The sequence below is a fragment of the Sceloporus occidentalis genome, unplaced genomic scaffold (assembly GCF_023333645.1).
Source record: "Sceloporus occidentalis isolate IW3139 unplaced genomic scaffold, rSceOcc1.0.p SCAF_5, whole genome shotgun sequence".
NCBI lineage: Eukaryota > Metazoa > Chordata > Lepidosauria > Squamata > Phrynosomatidae > Sceloporus > Sceloporus occidentalis.
The window spans coordinates 80,443,399-80,465,393 of NW_028316985.1; the positions used below are offsets into that span (position 1 = coordinate 80,443,399).

The window sequence follows — 21,995 nt, forward strand, 5'->3', positions numbered from 1 at the left end:
AGGATTGTATCCTCTTTCATACCAAACACATACACACACAACCAGTTGGCCTAGACATTTACATTCATTCCTCAAGGGAATCTTTAACACCCATTACTCAAATATCCTTCCACTGCAGTTCACTCAGAATTCAGTATTCTCATTCATTTGGTAGTAGAACAATGAGACTATGGTCCAAAACACACTGTAGAAATAATCGTTTGAGCCCACTTTAACTGTCCTGGCTCAGTGCTAGGGAATCCTGGGAATTGTAGTTTATTGTGGCACCACAGCTCTCAGTTAGAGAAGGCTAAATGTCTCACAAAACTAGTTCCCAGCATTCCCTAGCATTTAGCCAATTATTTCTGCAGTGTGTTTTAGACCTAGATTACTATAGCACTACCCTGTTACCAGAACCAAAATCATCTGAATTTTGGTGTGTGTATTTTCTCTCTATGGCCCCAAATGGACTCTGCACTCTGGGCAGCCATGATCTCTGAGGCAACTGGTCACGTCCACACTACCCCCCATAGGCATATCAAACAGAATAGTTTGGGAGTTGCAAATGAGAAACTTTAACACCTCCAAAGTCAGGAAGATAGGCAGGATGTTCTGCCTGACAAGCCCGATAAGGCTGATTTACAACTTCATTCTCAACATGGACATTGCCAGACCAAATGATCCTTTCCAATGTAGATTTGATCTCCTTTGTTGTAGGACAAACACCTTTGCCTTCAGGCTAGGTTTTGCCTATAAAAGATCTCCAAAATCCTTTGTTAATGAGCTAGTTGGAAGGCACGGGGACACACTATCTCTGTGAACTCTGATCGGTCCAGATATGTCCATTTCCCCCCCTGTTCACCAGAACAGCCATGTCGCACGCCATTCCCATCACAATTGGACCTGGAGTCAAGCCTTGTCTTGTGTAAGTATCGCTGTTGGTTCAGCCTCTAACTATTCCAAAGCGACCTCCTGATTTCCTTAGTCCTTGTATATATGTGTGAGTGAACGTGGATTGTTGTGTGATTTTTGCCGCTTTAAAAAAAATATATCTTAATTTAGAGAATTCTGCCTCTGTGAAGTTACTTTGATCTTTTTTCTTTTGGTATACAGGTGGGAAACAATTCCAAAAGGGTTGCCTGTAGCACAACCTAGTAATTAATTGAGCTAATCAAAAATTCCCCTAGAGAGATTCATTGCTACAACTCCCACACTTTGCTATCTCCCTACTGGTTGTCAGGTCAAATATCTTGCTTTCTCTTTTGCAAAACATCACAGCAATTTTGAACTTGAGCAACCAAAGTACCATGATATTATGGACTATCATGATGAGTCTATAGCAGTATTTCCCAAACTCTGGTTGTCCAGATGTTTTGAACTTCAATTCCCAGAAGCCCCACCCAGTTTGGCCAATAATCAAGAATTCTGGGAGCGAAAGTCCAAAACATCTGGATGACCAAAATTTGGGAAGCACTGCTATAGACTCATCATGATAGTCCATAATAACACTTGCTTTCCAGAACATGACATCTGGAGTAAGTTGTATAACACAACATTATTCTACAGCAGGACACTCATACACAGGTATTTAGGCTGTTCATATGAACATATCCTTTAGAACACAGCAGTGACTGTAATTAATGTAGCATAAATGATTATTGGAATAAGATTGTAAAGTACAGAAAAAATGAATCTTCTCATTTCTCAGTTCTTGGCATATCACTTTAGATTTTATTCCATTCATTTCAAACTCCATGACATGGTTAACAGGGGTAGGATGCAAGCAACTACTGTGGTAAAAATAAGTTGTGGTAACTTAATCAGACATAACCAGCCATTAAGGCTCCTTCAGATAAAGCAGACTAGTAACATTCAATTCATGTGTTACTTCTGTTAATACTGACAAGACAGCAACATTTTATAATTTATGTTAATGTCAAGGCATTTGGGGATATAAATATTCAACTGAAATTCCCAGATAATGTATCAGGGCCAATTCCTAAAAAATATGGTCGAAGAACAATTTTGCAGGTAGAGTGAGGTAGACAACATACTTGATAAAGATTTTGCTACATATAGATTAAACAATGACTTGATTTTAGTTATGAGATCACCTAATTAAAAGAATAAACTGTATTAGAAAAAATTATGACAGAATTTTAGCAACCTAAAGCACAGATCAAGAAGAAGTCTGGTCTATCAGTGAAAAATTCCAGCTGACACATTAGAAAATTGCCTTTCTGATCTTTATGGCAATATACTTAAATTTACAGTGCTTTATAAATAAAGGTTAATAATAGTAAATTCACATGAAACACAATGTCAGGAAAATTCTTTGGGAGTCTTCTAGACTTTGGGAGCCTTCTAACAGAAGTTTTGCTGTATAATTTCATATTTGGTGAAGATAGGTTTTTGTTTTCCACTGTTCCTAAGCATAGAGGGATTTTTTGTTCAGTGCTTGGCAAGCTCTATGCTCCTGCTTTCTTTTAATGCATTTTGCATGGATTTGTTTATTCTACTAGGCTATGAACTTCTCAAGGTTTCAGAAACATTTATCCACTCTACCGGGGGAAACCCTTATTTTGGCATATTTAATACTTGTAGCAAGGGTTGATAACTTGCTCAGCATTGAGCCATTTTGAATTAACCAATTAGTCCAATTATTATATTTAGAGAAGCAATTTCCAGTATGAGAATATTTTAAAGACATTTAATATATTTAAAAATGGAAGATTTCGTATTACAGAGCATAATATGCTATGGATGCTGTGATTATATTTTCTCCCAGAAAAAAACCCTTTCATGCTTAAAAATGCACCATAATTTAATACTGTTCAGTATATTATATATAGTAGTAAATAAAGTAGTAAACAGGTTATGTGCCAAAAAAAAGGGAGAGCCACATATTACAAGGCAATTACAACTTTGACACAAAAGTAAAACATGTTTTCCAGTATTTGAAGGCAATTCACAATCATTTCCAAAGTATTTGTGAGATTTAAGGCCATTTGTTATAATTAAAAGTTTTGACACAAATACTCACAAAAATGTGAACTTCTTGTAAAAACTGTACATGCAAAAACATTTGATAATTAGAATAAGAACAGGCATATCATAAAATATTTGAGTATTTCTATACACAAAGTTGTGCACAAAGCAACACAGCTGTGCAATTATAACTCAGTTAATATATTACCACTTGTGTGCCCTACGTGGCAGTGTGACAATGTCAACAGCCAACTCAAACTGAGCCAGCATCCCTTTGAGTGAACAATTCCGACAAACTTCACATCAACTGGCAATTTGCATAAGAGCTTTATGTCACTCATAATAATATACCCACCTGCAGAACTCAATATGATGCCAAAGCTCTACTGTATGCAAGATACTCTACACATTACATGGACTCAGCTATAGGACTCAAAAGTTATTCGATGCAGCCATTTTCTAGGATTACACTACTTTGATCAAATTTTTTTATGCCAGCATAATCAGTCTTAAAAAATGTAAACGCAAGTTACTTTAGTAACAGTTATACCTTGCAAAAATACATATCTTACAGTATTCACATTTTGGAAGCTTATTCTCAAATATTTCAGATGAATTCTTAACTGAGCACTTAAGTGAGGTGTTTTCATTATCAAGTCCTATGAATGCATTTGTCCTATGTCCCTGGTCTACTTTCCACCCTTAGTTTGGCATTTGTATTTGTCTGGACAATCAGTCAGAGAGATATTGCTTCTCTTGTGGATTTTACTATTGCAAGATAGAAGACAATTCAATATTCCAAATTCTTAATATTAATTATAAAAAAGTTGTTAAATTTGAAAAGTAGTAACATGTAAACATTGATACACAGGAATTGCATTCACATTGTATGTACATTTTAAATCAGGAAAGACAAAGACTTCTGAATAGAACCCGTGATTTGTGCTTTCTCCAGTAACATGACAATAGCCTTTTCTGTTAGAAATTAAAGAAACAACTCAGAAACAAACACCACCATTTTGCTCCTCATACATAAAAGCTGTTCAGTTGCGCATGCAACCAGATTAGACATTTTGGTATATGAATAACTTATTTTGCTCCAAAGCCCACTAGAATCTCCTGCTGCATACAAAGTTGGACACTTGGCCTCAGCTCACTGGCCCATCAAAGTGCACCACTATCCTGTAGCACATACTTTAGCAGTGCTTTATGGTTGTGAAATCACTAAGCATCTGGTGTGGTCATATCTGAGTCTGCACTACATGAATTGGTGGTGTATATGGTGGCGGTGCAGGAGATGGCTTGATTCCTCTGACTCTCATGTAGGAGAGAAATTGGTCTGGGATTTCAGCCAAGACATCTCTAGCAAGTCTGGCCATACTTAATATGTGGTTTCCACTTCTGTCAACGTAATCCCGGAATGGTACGAACTGGAATGAAATAAAATGGGGAGAAATTTGTCAGCATTGCTATTGTCATATCATACAGAATAAAGACTTATGTCTGGAAACAGAATAACATTTATTTCAAAAGTTAAGTATACTATACTTAATATTTACAGGCTATTTTTGTGTCAAATCAACATGTAGCACAAAATCAAACATCATAGCATATTTGATTAAAATATACAAAAATATAAACATTTATATGCTTAAATATGTACGCTATCAAAAACATAGTAGCAAAATATAGGTTGAGCCTCCCTTATCTATAATTCCAAAATCTGAAATACTCCAAAACCTAAAACTTTTTTCATGGGTGGCTTGGGCTGCATCTCCACACTGCAGAAATATTCCAGTTTGACACCACTTTAATTACCGAGGCTCAATGCTATGGAATTCTGGGATTTGTAGTTTTGTGAGGCATTCTCTTTTCATTAATTGAAGCTCTGCCATTTAATGAAACTCACCAAATAAAGAATGGGAACCACTGAAATACAAGTTGGAAAAAATCCTTCAATTAAATCCTCCCTCAAATAAAAATGTATGTTACAAAAGCTTTGGTGAAATGGCAATTTATTACAGACTTTAAAAATGACATACTTTAGAGTGATTTCAATCAGTGGCGTCACTAGGGTTGGTGTCCCCCGATGTGGTAGAACTCATGCTGTCACTCCCCTATGTACCTTTACCCATACCACACCATTCAGAATTCTTAATAATGTTTTTTCTGTACTAATGTTACTCATAAATCGTAATATAATAATAAATAATAATAATAATTTGTTTTATTTATATACCGCTATTCCAAAGATCATAGCGGTGAACAGCAAGTAAGCTAATTAGCAAGTAAGCTAATTTGCCCCCAACAGTCTGGGTACTCATTTTAGCGACCTCGGAAGGATGCAAGCCTGAGTCGAGCTTGGGCCCTTTTGCTGGTCTTGAACTCGCAACCTTGTGGTTTCAAGTGAATGGCTGCAGTACAGGCATTTAACCACTGCGTCACCAGGGCTCCTGAATGTAATGGTAATAGTTGTGACATAAACAACTAGCAAGATATATCATATTCACAGCAAAAATATATTTACATATACATAGTTTTATGTGGTCAAAGTGAAAATTTGGCAGAATGTGATGTTTTTATAGAAAAATGTAAAAGAATAGAATAATTTGATTTTAAAAAATGTTTTTAATTTTTTTTACATTTTTCTTTAAAAATATCACATTTTACCAAATTTTCACTTTTTTATTTTTTATTTATTTATTTTATTTAATAAAGACAATTACATACAACATTAGAATACATAACACCACACAATACCATACAATACAAACATGTAAACATATAAACCCTGACTACAAGACAAACACATTAAAAACATAAAGCTGTTATCAGATTCTTCCATTTACATAGTTCTGAACCTTCCTTCTTCAAGTGCGTACACCTTTTCATTTAACTTATAGATTCATTTTCCATTGTCATTTTTCCTTTGTTTCTTTATACAGAAATGTTCCCTTTTTCACAGCTTTGTTACAATGTTTTACTAAGAAAATTTTCACTTTGACCACATGAAACTATTCAAGGATATAGCCATTTTAGTCTATAGAACCAGTATGTAGAGAGATCTTATAGCATATTTGAGGCTAACTGAAAGAAAGAATTTGTCAGCATGAGCTTTCGTAGACTTCAGTCTGCTTCATCATATGCTTCTGAGGAAGTAGACTGAAGTCTATGAAAGCTCATGCTGCCAACTTCTTTCTTTCAGCCTCAAAGGTGCTACAAGATCTCTCTACATACACATGAAACTATGTATATGTAAGTACATTTAGACTGTGCATATGATATATAATTTTATATATCATAAGAACAAGTGTGTGCATGCACAGACTTAGAAAAAATTTACTAGACATAAGTATTTTTACATTACCTGTACAATATCTCTTTCTGCATATACTCCTCTTGAAGACAGTCTTACTTCATCACCATCCAATTTTTCCATGGCTTGAAAAGATTGATAAACATGTACATTATTTTCATGTTTGGATTTCATCTAAGTAAACTAATATGAAAATGTCAATTTGCTATTCTCAGTTTATACAATACTTTTATGGCCTAATCACAGGAGTTGTCAGACTCCCAGCAAATAGGACTGGATGTCCCAACACTATCAGACAATTCACCCATACTCCTGAAAATATGATCCATCAATAGCAATCACATTGTGTATTATGGATTGTTATTCTCATTTCACACACTGTATACTGAAGATGCAATACAGTAATTTGCTCAAAATCATTTATTGTTGGTAGCAAGAGCTGCAGAAAGTAAGAGATAGCATATAAAGAGTAAATGGTCATATAACTATATCTATTTCATTGCCTTTTTGTAAGAGGAGTTTTCCTATCATATCCTTGTGCAAATGATCCAAACTTTTAACCAGTTAAAATGACAAGTAAGCAACACATTTCTGGATCCAATTCACTGTGTTTGTACCAACAGTGGCAAGCCTGTGGCCCTGCAGATGTTTCTGGTCCACAACCCCCAACATCTTTGTTGGCTAGGACTTATTTTTGGACTCTGTATTTTAAGTAACATTTTATTCAATATGTGCTGTAATACCCATATGGTTGCAATGCAATAAATAGCAGAATACTGTGGGACAACAGAGAATGGACATGCATGTGTATTTGTGAATGTCTTAATCAAATAATTGGCTTAATTCTGACAAAAATTGAAACTTTCGTCCCTTTTTATGCATGAGAGGGGGAAATTGCTTTTACTTTGGAATAAAGCCACAGTTCTGCATTATGTAATAACTTGGAAAACGTTGGTTTATTCTAGTCACTGTTAATTAAAAGTCTATCAAACCACAGGTCTAAGTAACTAAAGTATGAATAAATCACAGATATGAATCATCAACAGGAAACCTGTTGCTTAATCATAAGTGAAACTAGAAACTGTCACTATCCATCTTGCAAAGCAGGGAGAGCATGCAAGGTCAAGCATAGGGAATCTACAGTATATTCTAGTGAGTGCTTAATTCTTTCAGAGGCACTGTCTTAGGAGCCACATACCAGAATTGGGTGGGACTGAAAGCGGTAAGTAGGCAATGCTGACAGTTCAGCTTTCTGCAATCTTCTCTTTTCCTGCCTACTGCTTCATTAATTATGTCATTTACTTTTATTCCCTAAGTGTAGGATGCGGGTGAACAAAGTGCTTCTCATGGGCTGCATTCATCAAAACAATTTTTTGCAAAATTTTCAACTTTTTTTGGCCCTCAAATGCCCTTTAAGCCCAGGCAAATTCCTTTCTGAAACAGGAACTGAATAAAAAATGACTTCTACTCATTTTCTTTTGTTAAAAAAGGCATCTCCTGGGACCAATATGGTTTAGGAATGCCCCCAAACATGGTAAAATGCCTCCATGATCTCTAAAGGGCATTTGAGGTCAATTTGTTTGTGGGAGCCAGTGTGGTGGGGTGGTTCAGGCTCTAAGTTAGTGTGGTTCCCTACCTACCATAGTTGTCTACCCCTACTCTAGGCAAGAATCGATGTCATGCAGAAATTTAGTTTACCCCCAAACCAAACCAAAACAACAAAAAAGGAAAAAAGGAAGGAAAAGAAAGGAAAAAAGGAAACTCCTGTTTGGGAGAAGTCAAGCTCAAATATTATGGAAATACTGCAGATGGAAATACTACTGCTAGACAGACCATATGTTTGGGTCAGCATGTACTGAGTTGTACCCTTCCTAAAAAGTTAGCCTGGATGTGCTCCTTGACCTTGAGGCCAGGAGGTATTGGTCTGACACAACTGCTCTGCTCTCTCCTAAGTTGTACCTTGCTACCTTCATTCATGCTTGGACTATTATAACACACTCCATTTGAGGCTTTTCTTGAAAAGCTTTTAGAAATTTCAACTGGTACAAACTTCTACTGCCAGGTTGTTGGCTAGATTAAATGTTCAGAACACATTGCTTCAGATAGATAGATAGATAGATAGATAGATAGATAGATAGATAGACAGATAGATACTTTGCTTAATCTCAAGGAATCCAAGCGGATTACAACAGTAAAAATAGCAAAATACAGTTAAAAGAAAGATGCTTAAAAATGCAAAACCCCATTCCTCATCCCAATCTTAAAAACAGTTAATACTAAAAAGAAATTAAACCTAGAAAGAGTATAAAACCATTAATATACAATTGGAATTAAAATAGAAAGAGATATCAATGGGAGTTCCCCCCAAAAGCGGGGGGGGGGGGATCTTGTTTATTTGCTCTGGTTACCTATTTTGTCTAGAGACTGAAAAATCATCATTTTCACTTATAAAGCACACAGTCATGGCTTGTCTGTTGGACTGGGGACACCAAGCTTTGATTCCCAGCTTGGCCATGAAACCCACTGGGTCACCTTGGGTGAGTCCCATGCTCTCAGTCTCAGGGGAGGGCAATTGCAGCTGCAGGTACTCATCCACAGCTTAATTTCAGGCCAGGGCTAAAGCGGAAAGGGGCCAGCAACAATCTTGCTGTCAGCCAAGCCTTCTTCTTCCCAGCAGGCTCTGCACTCACCTGCTGGGCGGGGTTTGTAGATTGAAGCTGCCTGCTTGCTCCTGATTGGCTGTGAGTTGGATGGACCTGATTGGGGACTTCTAATGGAAGTCTTCAATCAGGTCCATTTGTGCAGCATATACTGTTGTGCAGCTAGCCTCCACTGCTGACTCATTTGCCCTCCTTGTTTCTTGTATTTTTGCATATTTGTCACACATATTTGTGGAGCATGGGATAAGGATCCATGGGTGTCAGTATCCTGGAAAGGGTAGAGATTTACCAGACCCCCAATGTTTTAGTCTTTCAAGGTTTGGGCCAAAATAAAGAAGTTTCTAAAGACATTTAACAAATTACTGAACCTGAATTGCTGTTACTTCCATATTAGAAAATTGTGGTTGATTTTTGTTATTTTTGTCTTAATGTATTATTTTTTCTTGTGTTTGCCAATCTGAGTTCAGTTCAAGGAGGATAAAAGTTACTAAAGAGAATAAACATAAATAAACACTTGGGACTGTTCTTTTTCCAGTTCCATGAACTGGCTCCCAGCCGAAGTGATATCTACAAGAACATCTTCTGTAACCCATTCTCAAATCAGGATGCTCACCATCGAATTCTGCTGGTCCAACTCCCACAATTATTATTGACATTGGAAGCTTTGACGCCTTCAAAAGAAGAAGACACAGAATTATCATTGCATAATTTCCAATACTATGTACAGTTTTCTTTATATCTGGAAATTCAAAAGCACTATACTTTAATATACTGAAATAAATATCTAAAAGTAAATTACTTAGTTTATTTTCTTCATTAGTGTCTGAATGATTTAACTTTGCATTAATTCGGTAAAATATACAGAAGATTGTTTCAGGTTTTCATTAGAAAATGCAAATTACACTTGTAGTCATATTTCTAATTAAAGACTTGCAACCAACATTAAGCTGTTTAATTCAACTTGAAGTGTGAAAATATGTAAAATTTGGCTCCTGTCTCCTTTTCCTTTTTTCATAGGCCTGTTACAGACTGCCAAAATAATGCTGCTTCAGGTCTCTTTGGAGGTATGCTATTTAAATGATGTATGGGTCCTAAGAGTCCAGAGGTTGCGCCAAAGCCACACTCCATTCCTAAGCACTGGAGTGCAGTTTTGGTGCAGCTTCTGGATTCTTAGGATGCATGTGTCATTTAAACAGCATACCTCCAAAGAGTCCCGAAGCAGCTTTATTTTGGCAGTCTGTAACATTCCATAGTCTCTGTGAAACAACAGAGTCATCAACAGCATTTCTGGGACCTCATGCTCCTCTGTGTCCTGACATACATAATTATGTGTTGTTTATCTAGTCGTTAATGCTCTACTATATGCCAAAATAGTATATAATGATGGGTACCTGCCTATTATTTACTTAGTAAGCCTGAGTATATATCAACACAAAAATAAATAGTAAATAAAATGCAAATGAGAAGGAGTAACTGAGGTCTAAAATTTTTTGTGGGTTTTCGGGCTAGAACCTATGTTTTCACAAGAAAGCAATGAAACCACACATGCCTCCATTGTGTTGATAGTGTAATGTGTGATGCAGGTGTATATAATACAATAGTTGTGATGTACAATACTTCCACCCTACCATCATTCTCTGCCTGGATTCATCAACAGAACAAGCTCACTTTCTGAACACCACCATACAGCTACACAACAAACATCTAAGCACCACACTATATCACAAACCAACTGACTGCTACACGTACTTACAAGCCTCCAGTTTCCCTGAACACACTACCAAATCCATAGTTTACAGCCAAGCTGTCAGATAGAATCGCATCTACTCAGACCCACAGGACAGAGACGCCAAACTGATGGAATTACATCAAGCTTTCTTCAAGCTACAATACCCACCATATGAAGTAAAAAACAAAACAACAAGGCAAGACTTGTACCCAGGACTAATTTATTACAGAACAGACTAAAGCAGAAAATGGCCGAACTCGCTCAGCTTCCAACTGAGGCCACTCAATGAAGTGCAATCTATTTTGGATAATAATGCTGTCCTCTCAAGGGCTCGTGCTAGCAGGTCTTTACATGCATACAGAGCCTCCCAATCTCAGTTACTTATCTACAGTAGGACACACAACATAGATGGGGAGACAGTAAAAGGCCTTGTCAAAAACCAAAATGCCATGTCTGCTCACATCCACTCAAGAAATGTCATCACAGGACCTAATCACATCACCCACAATATGAGAAGTACTTTGATTTGCTCATTCTCTAATGTGATATATACCATCCTCTGTCCACACTGTCCTTCAGCACTTTATATTGAACAAATAGGACCGTGTCTGTGCCAGAGAATAAATGGACACAAATCAGACATTAGGAACTGGAATACACAAAAACCAGTTGCAGAACACTTCAGTCTTCCTGAGCCTCAGAACATACAGCATCACTTTAATAATAATAATAATAATAATAATAATAATAATACAAAGAAACAACAGAATAGGAATAGGACTCTTATCTTCCTAAATGGAATATCAATAAACTTTTTATTCTTGTGCAAGATGCCAGTGTACTTCTACTGTGCCACCACTTCTGCCCTCAGTGCAATAGAACATTTCAGTGCTAGAGTGTACCCTTACAGCAAATTTGCTGTGGAGGAGGATGAGAGACCCAGTTGGACAGTGTCTGGCAGCGGTGTGACAGCTTTAGAGGAAAGAACTGAACTTGTACTCTTGGATCTCCAATGAATTCCTCAGCTTCTCAATGAAGTCTCCAGAAATTCACTGGAAATCAAGGAGAAGGGGTGAAATTGGCTGTGAAATTGAAGCTACCTCTCACCTGAGTGTCCCTTGCCCTCTTTTGCCTGCTAACTGGCTATGGGGCTGTGGTCTAGTTCTGAAAAGATCACTTGCACTAGGGTTGTGCATGTGTATCACTGTGCAAGGAGATACTGAATGGCTCCTTTCGCAGTGACATACACTGGTTTAATAGTGTAAGCATGTTTATTTTTTATTTATTTATTGTATTTATACCCCGCCCTTCAGCCTTAAAGGCTATCAGAGTGGCTATATGTCAGCAACAGGATTTCCAGCTTAATTTTCCATGGCTTTTTCGGCCTCAGAAAACTGACAGGTTTTTGTTTGTTTGTTTGTTTTGTTTATTTATGTATGAAAGAGTTGAAAACAATAAATTAAGTGAAACCCAACATTAAGTTATTCTCAGAAATGAAGTTCAAGCATGTCTGGACATTTGACAGTCATCCCTTGAGCAAGCAAACCCTTTCAAATGTGCTTTCATGAGTTTTAAGCTGAAAGACTCAAGAGAATAACAGCAGACTAAAGCAAAGCAAAGTGTATGAGCAATTTTTTCAAAGTTGCAAGTTTGTTCCAGAAGGATTGCAGTTATAACTGTGTCTCAAATTCTGTAGTTTCCCAATACAGTTTCTGAGCTTTCTGTTTTCTCTGGAAGGTGTACATACTTTGCCACCAACTGAGAAACATTTGGGGGATTTTCACATATGGTATTCCTGGTGATACTCTAAATTTGAAGGTTGGCCCCTTTACTGGCATCCAATTTGTATTCCAGTGAATTCCAAAACTGCCCAGTTCTCTTTTCTCTGTTTGGAAGAAAGGATTGCTAAAATTCTTCCCATCACTTTCCTTCTTTTTACTTGTTATCTTGGGAAGTAGATTCAGCTAGTTCCCTAGTCAAACAGGGCCTAAATTATATGCCAGCAGGGACAAAAAATCTGCACCCAATAAACTTGCACTCCATAATTTTATGGTTTGCTCCATATATTCCTGACAGCTGCATGCCTTACTTTAAATTCCTGACAAAACTTAACAGAGAAATGTTATTGCTCTGTTACTTTCACTGAATGCCTTCAAAATTTTTAGAGGGTTGATTTTAAAAGCTTGTTGTTGTCCTTGCAACTTTCTAGAAGCGGAAACAAGATTTTGTGATGTATAATGCCTCTTATAAAATAGCTTCTGTGTTCATAAGGTGATTTTACTGTGAGTTTTCTTAAACTGACTTATCTATCTCTCAGATCACAGTTAAGTGATAGTTTTTAATTTATGTGAGGAATGTTGACTATTACTTTTATTTTTTACAGTTTTTTGCCCTGTATTTGCTTCATAATATTTCACTCGTGTATTCTGCATTTTCACCTTTATTAAAAATATGGTAGTTGACTGCAAGTAAAATATATCTTATTATAGAGTTGACATATACAATTTAATAATGCTATAATTTCATCCAAGATCAAGTTTAAACACAACTCACATTCACTATGGATTCCTTAGTCTGAGCCATGTCAGAAATGACCCCATCTGTAATAATGAGGAGGACAAAATACTGGGAGCCATCTTTTACTGAGGCAGCATATCTAAGATAAAAGAAACATAACAGAGCACACAATCAAATTTTAATGTCAGAAAATAAAACTTTAAAGCTTTTAAATCTTCACTGATTAAAACAGGCTAAAGGGCCCATATTTGAGAAGGCAAGCATGAAACATGGAACTAATTGCAGTGTGTTTATTTACAATGACACCAGGAGACATTTTTATCCATACTTAGCAAGTTCAGTATAAGCTGGCAAGGCTATGGCTCATCTATGGTATTTAACCCCGCAAAAAACTGCAAAAATCTACAAAACTAAACAAAACACATGTTGGAAATGTCAACAAGCAATGGGATCCTAATATCATATGTGGCCGAACTGTTCACATGTGAGAAAATTCTGGAAAAGAATATATATATAATGATAAAAGAGATTCTGAAAATCACTTATCAAATGAGGACAGAGATCTAGCTGCTTTAACATGACCAATAAGATTACAAAAATATTAAGAAGAAATATTGGAGAATTTTATTATATATGGTCTCTCAAGCCAGATTATTGCTTATGCTAAAATGGAAAGCAAAGGAAATCCCAGCTGTAGAAGATTGGTTAGTGAAATTGATTGATATGATTGAATTAGATAAATTAACAAGTTGGTTAAACCAAAAAGAAACAAAGAAAATTGATAAAGACTGGGCCCAAACGGACAGGCCAAAATAAAGCTGCTTCGGGTCACTTTGGAGGTGTGCTGTTTAAATGATGCATGTGTCCTAAGAGGCCAGAAGAAAACAACAACAAAGCAGACAACCCTGATTTCTGTCTATATCTGCAGTAAATACTCTGTACTAGATGATCTGGTGATGGCACCTTATCTGGTATTTCTATTTCAAGGTCTAAATACAACTGATATTCCTTACAAGTATAGGCTCATTGAATCAATTGCTACATGGTAAACCAACATAGTAAATGCCTATTGATTCAGTAGCTCTACACTAGTTGAAACTAGCTGTTAGATATAGATCACGTTGTCTAAATAAAGTCTTGCATATAATTATATCAGCATTATAATGTCATTGTACTAAATTCCCTAAGAATAGCTCTCATAATCATTACCTTGCTACATGATTGATAACAGGAGCAAAGTTTGTAGGTCCATAAAGCTGTACTGATTTTAAACTCATGTAGTATGCTTCCATTACACCATCTATTCCATTGCAATAAGGATTTTGAGGATTTCCATTCTATAAGTAAACACAGATATAAAGAATTAACTGGTATGAATATTGCTTTTGAGATGATATATGTAAGATTACATCACAGTAAGAGGCTGACATGACCCTGTTTGCATGAGGCTGGCACATCTCTGTACCTCTCACTCCAGAAATGTTTTTAACCTTTCTTTAAAAAAATCTTGCTCAAAGTGCCATAAGAGTGTCTTTCCCTCAAAGTCCCTTCACCCAATCATTTTAAGCCTAGAAGAGCCATTTTTCTAACAGCAAATAAACCACTGCTGGTCAATGGCAAGTAGTGGCTTTTCTATATAATATACCACAACAAACCATTGGCAGGAAAGGCTACAACATTATAAGTTACAGCTGTGAAGGCTTGGCACTAACATGTGCTCAGATCTCACCACTAGATGACATGAGTGCCAACTGAAGTGAGTTTAATGCCTGGCCTGCCTGCCTGCTGGGCAATACCTGGAATGTCAGTACTGGGATATTGCACTGTTATCCCAGGTATTGGGATACCACATGGTCAGAAGCCATTGCATTTTCCTGGTCATCTGGGAGAGAGGATGTAGCCCCTTGCTCCTGAGCTGGGCTAATTTCCCCCTTGCCTCACCCCCAAGGTACCCTAACAGACCTTCAAACCACTCACTTAAGGTGCAGGCTGCCCATTAACCCTTCTGAATGGATCCAAGTAATATGCCAATAGCACCAAAAGTTTTAACAAAGTAAGTTTAGTACAATATGAAAAGTACAATCAAGCAGTACAAATAAAGGGTGGGAGGGTGGACTTGAAGATTAATGAGAATCTGAGTCCAGTCATGAAAAGGGCTTACATATATCCCACAGAGATGGACCTGAGTGAAAACTTCACTCAGGCTTCTCCAGGTCCCGCCTCTCTGTGATCCAGTTAAACCTGACTGGCTGTTCATCCCACCCTCTCAGAAGCCTGAACTAAGCCCAAGGATTCTCCAGAGTAAAAAGACAAAAGAAATGGCACCCAACTGAGGCCTCAGTACAGCAACCCACAAAAACTTTATCCCAATAAGGTGTTCTACTTTAGGCTCTTTTACTTTACTTCCCCATTAGAAAAAGGCTTTTCTCTCAGTACTCACTTAATATTGTTGACTTACAGATTATTCTACATTATTTCATAGAATCATAGAGTTGTAAGAGACCACAAGGGCCATCCAGTCCAAACCCCTGCCATGCAGGAACACATAATCAAAGCATTCCCCACAGATGCCCATCCAGCCTCTGTTTAAAGACCTCCAAAGAAGGAGACTCCATCACCCTCCGAGGGAGTGTGTTCCACTGTTGAATAGCTGTTACTGTTAGGAAGTTCCTCCTAATGTTTACTGTAGGTGAAATCTCTTTTCCTGTAGCTTGCATCCATTCCAGGTCCTATTCTCTGGAGCAGCAGAAAACAAGCTTGCTCCATCCTCAATATGACATCCCTTCAAATACTTACACAGGGCTATCATATCACCTTTTAATGGTCTCTTTTTCAGCTTAAACATACCTAGCTCCCTAAGTCTCCCCTCAATGGACATGGTTTCCAGACCCTTCGCTATTTTGGTGCCCCCTCCTCTAGACATGCTCCAGTTTGTCAACATCCTTTTTAAATTATAAATTATGGTATAAATACCATAAAATAAATAAATAAATAAATTGTGGTATCCAGAACTGGACACAGTACTCCATGTGAGGTTTGACTGAAGCAGAATACAGTGGCACTATTACTTCCTTGATATACACACTTAAAAAAAAGGCTTCTCCTGACCTGAGCCTAAAATGGCCTGAGTGGGTGAACATGGCAATATTGGCCCACACTCCACTGGAGAACCCTAAAGACTTCAAAAATAGCCTTGGGGGTTACACACAACTTATGAGCCATATTTTCCCCATCAATGCATTACAGTATTGGATGAAGCAACAACTGTACATAGTATTTTTTTTTCAAAAAAATGCAAATACACAAAAACACTTTTATTGCTGACAGTGAACAAAGAGCTGAAATTGCTCAGAGATTTGTGATTCAGAATGTTGGAAGACTAAGAAAGGCACATTAAAAGCTGTACTGTTTAGAACCTACATGAAAAAAAATATTAAATTAGGATAGTTCCTTAAATAAAAATACAAACATTTCAAGCTTTCAGTTTCTATCTCCTTACTTCATGCTTCAAATGAAAAAATACAAAGGGAAAAACAGCATTTTCTATAATACTACTAAAAGGCTTGAATATATGCTGACTCATAAAAGTATATGAAGAATTGCAGAATACAGGCAAATAAGATTAAAGGAAAACAGACGATAGATCCATTTCTTACCAAGGCAAATTCATGAGATACTCTTCCATCTGGAGGCAGTTTTGCACCAAAACCTAGAGCTGGAAACATTTTGTCACTGTCATAGTCCTGAATAATCTCTCCTACTGCCCTTAATGCCATGCCATAAGCATTCAGCTGGTATGGGTTCATATAATGAAGTGAGGTGGAATGTGCAGGGTTACCTGTTGAAACAAAGCATACTCTTTAGTGGGCCTTACCTAAATATGATTTTTAATGGGAATTAAAATCTATACGTGGAATTACATGCTATCTCATCTTTCACTATGGCTGCATCCGCACTGTAGAAATAATCCAGTTTGACACCACTCTAACTGCCTTGGCTCCACTATGAAATTCTGGGAAGTGTAGTTTCTTGTACCACCAGAACGGAAGACCCTGTGTCTGATTGAAATCAATTCTTAGAAGGGGTTTAAAAGAGAGCAAGAATCAGTACATGAGGGGAGTCAGCGGTCGAAGGGCAGCATCGGCAGAGCCAAGCTTGCAGAGCCAAGCAACTAACCATTTCTTGCTCTCTTTTAAACTAATTCAAGGGATTGCTTTCAATCAGACATGGCAGGGTGTGTGTGTGGAATCAGGGGTTGGAAGGTAGCACTGACAAAGGAGCACTCAGGAATAGGAGGAGTCTCATTTGGCTTTGCATTCAAGCATTCCCCCCCCCCCCTCATCAACCTCCTAATTTGTTCCCATTCTCCACAATTTTAAATCAGGAAATAACAAGCATTTCTGTTTTGTTAGTTTCACAGAATCCCTTCCCTCCTGGAAGAAAGACAATAATCGTGCTTTCATTTGGTATTCCTAAAGGATGGGGCAAGTGTATGCATCTCTCTCTCTCTCTGTATGTTTACAAGGACTGCTCCATGCTTTCCTGCCCCTTCGCTTTTTTCCTGCCAGGGAAAACTGCACTTGACAGGGCAGGCAAGTGGGAGTAAGCAGGGAGGTTGAGGGTGGGAAACTGCTTGAATGCGAAGGCAAACCAGATTCCTGGCCCTGGGTGCTCCTTTGTGATGTAGAGTGGGGTAGCTTTGGGTGTGTGGGGGGATAGATTTGCATGATTTACTATGGCAAGATAGTAGCTGGAACTGAAACAAATTCTTTTTAGCTGTTTCCTTCTCACCACACCCCTCACATCTCTGTCCTTCTTTTCTTCTTAAAAGCTGTACATTTCTGTAAATAAGGTGAAAAGCTATTTCTACTCCTCCTTCAGCCTAGATCTTTCTCTTCGGGCACACCAGTATTAGCATTACTATTATCATTATATCCCCAGAAAAGGTAAAACACCACCTTCATAACCACAGCAGCAGATCAACAACAAAAAATGGTGACACCTCGCTTGTCACCTCCCACCAACTTGTACTGCTCTCCACTCCACTCCACCCCCACCCCCCAATTCCACCCCAATCCTGATTTAGAGTGCAGGTAAGGTACATGTTTGAAAGAAACAGGTTTTCCAAGAAACTGCACAGTAATCTTTGGAGATTATCAAATGGGGGGTGGGGGGAGTCGGGAGTAAAAGACATACTCCTGGCATAATCACGCAATCATGCTCAAGATTTTCAGACACATTGTGCTCATCCAGAACTTCTCCCATTATGATCCAGGAATACTCCAGCAACAAAACAATTCATAGGGAAGTCCTGTGAATGGTTTGCTGCTGGAGCATTCCTGGATCTTCACAGGATAAATCCTAGATGAGTATGACATTGTCTGAAAATCTTCAGCGCAATTTCATGATTATGCTGGGAGTATGCCTTTTACTCCCAGGTTTTTTCCCCTGTCTGATAATCTCCCTTAAAAAATCACTTTAAAGATCTCAGCCATTAAAAAGGAATGCTTTCCCTTTGAATCCAGAGGAACATCATGTATTCCAACAGGATTGAGTTTATGGTAAGGACACACTGTTTTACAGGTGTGGATTCAGCCTTTATTTTCCATAATTCATCTGCCAACATATGTGTGTGTGTGTGTATAAATGTGTGTGCATGTGTGTGTGTATCAACATTAGAAACAACTTTTAGAAATAATAAAGCAACTGGCACAGCTGTTGTAGATTAATAGTCTCTTGTGTAAAGTCTAAATGTATACTAGTTAAAAGCTTGGTTAAATAAAAAAATGTTTCCTATAATAGGTTGAGATGGTATTTTTAGGCAATGAATTTCAGACTGCTGGAATATTTGAGAGTACTTTTCTGGACACCAGAAAATGTGCTTATGAGATTTAGAGGATCTAATGAAACAACATGGGATGCGAGGGGATGCAGCATCAAGGCAGGCAACCACCCAAATCTACCCTCATCAGCTTAATTATCTTTCTGCCTATTCAGGGAAATATTGGTTCCAAGATGTTAGAATAGTAAGTGCTCATGACAAGTTAAACAAACTTGAATAAAAGAATACACTGCTAAAACAGTTCAAATAATAAAACATTTAGAAAACTATATAGGCTGATTACTAATTTTAATAAAAATAAACTTACACCACTTACCATTTGAAGCTGTGAAATCAATAGCCACAGTGAAATTGATTTGCGTCCTATGAAGTAAATTAAATGTAAGCTATTTAAATATGAATGTTCATACACGAAGAATGAATTATGAAAACCCAACAGAATTCCACTTAGATAAATATGCATGCTGTAGTATATAAAACTGTCAAACAGCATCCATCAGAAACAGAAGTTCCAGTCAGCCTGGCACTGGCACTAGTTTGCTCTTAAAAAAAGCAGAGACAAGCATTATTAAACTGATACTTAAAAGAATCACTTCTCTAATGCAACATGCTGGAATATTTTGAGTATTCCACACTTTAAAGCCTATATATAAACTTGAGGAGCAGATCACAATTAAGAAACTGTACTGCAGTCCTATTACACCAGACTAATCAATTCAACTGATTCTGTTCTCAGGTAGGCCAGAATCCTGTATGGTCTTTACGTATGTGTAAACAATGTAGTTATAGTGCTATGATGTAAATTTGGCTTCACCCTTCCCCAGTTCTCATTTACCAGCAGCCAACAATGTGATCAATTGGAGTCTGTTCCCCTGTTGCTCAGGAAGCAGCTTGCAGCAGGCAAAAAAAAAAAAAAAAAAGAGTCCCTCTCACACCAGAGAATGTTTGCATGAGATGGTGGGAAGGTCAGTCAGTTGAGTCCTGATTGACAAGTGAACAGACCCCTTTTAACTGCAACATTTGTTTCCTGGTAAGTGGAGATTGTGGGACTTTCACAGTCCCTACATACCTGTGAAGGTTTACCGCATAACCCACCACTTTTCTACCAGCTGTCAGGCTCTACCTATACCTCTGATGCCACCAAAGGTGAAGACTTCCACAAATCTCACAGTTACCAGCAAGACTAAGGGCTTTATCATGTTCCCAACTGTGCCACCTCCTCTTGTTTTACTGATGTGGCAAGCAACTCTGGGGATTTCCTAGATGCCCTTAAGGTACATGTGTGATGTGTATTATGCAACTTATATCTCCATCAGACACCACCCATCTTGATTCACTGCTGCCAACAAAGACATAGTGAATCCAAACTTTATAAAATATAGTGTTCCTGTAGGCCAAAAGCATATAAATACAAAAACAATACTTCATTAAGAGAAGTTGAACATAATGTAAGAGATCACAGGGAGGCCTCATTATCTGCAGGCTTGCTTAAGCGTCCATGGATGGCAAGCTCCCATTGTCCCCAATCGCAGTGCATGCATGCAGCTGCGCTGTCATTAGGGACAATGAGACTTCAGGAAAGTCTTTGTTGTCTGGGGACTTGTCCTTAATGGTGGTGTGGCTGCGTGCATGCACCACCATTGGGGGCAATGGGACTAGAGGTCCTTCAGTTTTTGGTATCTACGGTGGGCAGGATCCAGAATGGATCCCCTGTGGATACCGAAGTCCACTGTATTTAATACATTTAAACACATTCTCATTCACTCTTATGCACCATTTCTAGCTAAACCAGACTCTTAAACACCACACATTAATTTCTAAGGCCCCATTCCCACTGGGCAAAAAAACCCGGCTTATTTTGCTGCGATTCTGACTCTGATTTTTTTCCCCGAGTCGTAATTGAATCTGACCCATCATTCCCATTAAAAACAGGTGCAAACAGTACCGGGGTTTTTTACCCCTGTTTTCGTTCCCATTGGTATTTTCCCTGTGGTAATTTGAAGCGGGTTATTTTGCTCCCCATCCCCATTGCCCTTCCAGAACCTCTTTTTTTTTTAAAGCAGCTGTCAATCAAGCACCTAAGCGCTTGATGTCACAGCCAATCAGTCACTTAGGTGCTTTTCCTCTCTGGGAAAGGGAAAAGGGAGCCTCTATTTACCCCAAATCTCTTTGCGTCCAGGCTCTTCTGTGTCTCCCCAGACTCCCTCTGGAAAAGAGAGAAGGAGCCTCTAATCACCCCAAGTCCCTTTGCCTCCCCCATTGCTCCCTGGGCTGTCTGGGGGGCGATCTAGCAGGCATGTACTGCAAAGCCCATCTGCTGCTCAGGCGCTCAGGCAGAGGCAAAAAAAGAAAAAAGAAAAATAATAGTTTAAAATGGTGTTCAATGGCTCTCCTCACACATCGGTCTATGAATGTGGAACAGGGGGGAGGTTGCAGGGGGCGTAATGTGCTTACTGCGTTTGGAGGTCAATGTAGCGCGATCACCTTACCCTGCTTTCCAATCCACTGGGGGAAAGGCTATGCGAACAGAAGAAAATGGCGCCGGTAATGCAGGAAAGAGAACAAGCGGGTGACACCCCCAAGCCAGCCCCTTGAGCACTGCTTCTCCCATTCCCAAGTTCCCGAATCAGACACCCTTTCGTTCCCATTCATTTGCCCCAAATCAGACTCAGGAGGCACAGGAAAAACCTCTAAAAATATGCACTCTTTTTAAACAAGTTTATCCACCACTGATTCGGGTTTTCCAAGGAAAAATCGAATACATGGAGATCAGATCCGAATTCCAATGGGAACGAAATCGGTGTAATGAGAATTGAACACGAGCTCAAATGGGAACAATGCAATCCTAATTCGATTCTTGATCCACGTTATAACCCAGTGGGAATGGGGCCTAAACCTCACTGACTGAGTCTCTTAACCCTAATTCTCACTCCTTTCTTCTAACTACCTTGACTATATCAAACA

The 21,995-nt window shown here is 38.2% G+C and overlaps 1 protein-coding gene across 1 annotated transcript in view; it reads right to left on the minus strand.

Annotated features, from left to right (window-relative positions):
• Window positions 1-1,696: 1,696 nt before the first annotated feature.
• The window catches only part of CPNE8 (copine 8), an 89,246-nt gene continuing 68,947 nt past the window's right edge, over window positions 1,697-21,995 (minus strand). Inside the window, exons 14-20 of the mRNA XM_089524486.1 lie at window positions 19,348-19,394; window positions 16,846-17,027; window positions 14,399-14,526; window positions 13,226-13,328; window positions 9,557-9,614; window positions 6,335-6,408; window positions 1,697-4,397 (exon numbers count right to left, since the gene is read on the minus strand). Coding sequence (XP_089380612.1) covers window positions 4,209-4,397; window positions 6,335-6,408; window positions 9,557-9,614; window positions 13,226-13,328; window positions 14,399-14,526; window positions 16,846-17,027; window positions 19,348-19,394 — 781 coding nt within the window. The 3' untranslated portion in view covers window positions 1,697-4,208. The remainder of the gene's footprint in view (window positions 4,398-6,334; window positions 6,409-9,556; window positions 9,615-13,225; window positions 13,329-14,398; window positions 14,527-16,845; window positions 17,028-19,347; window positions 19,395-21,995) is intronic.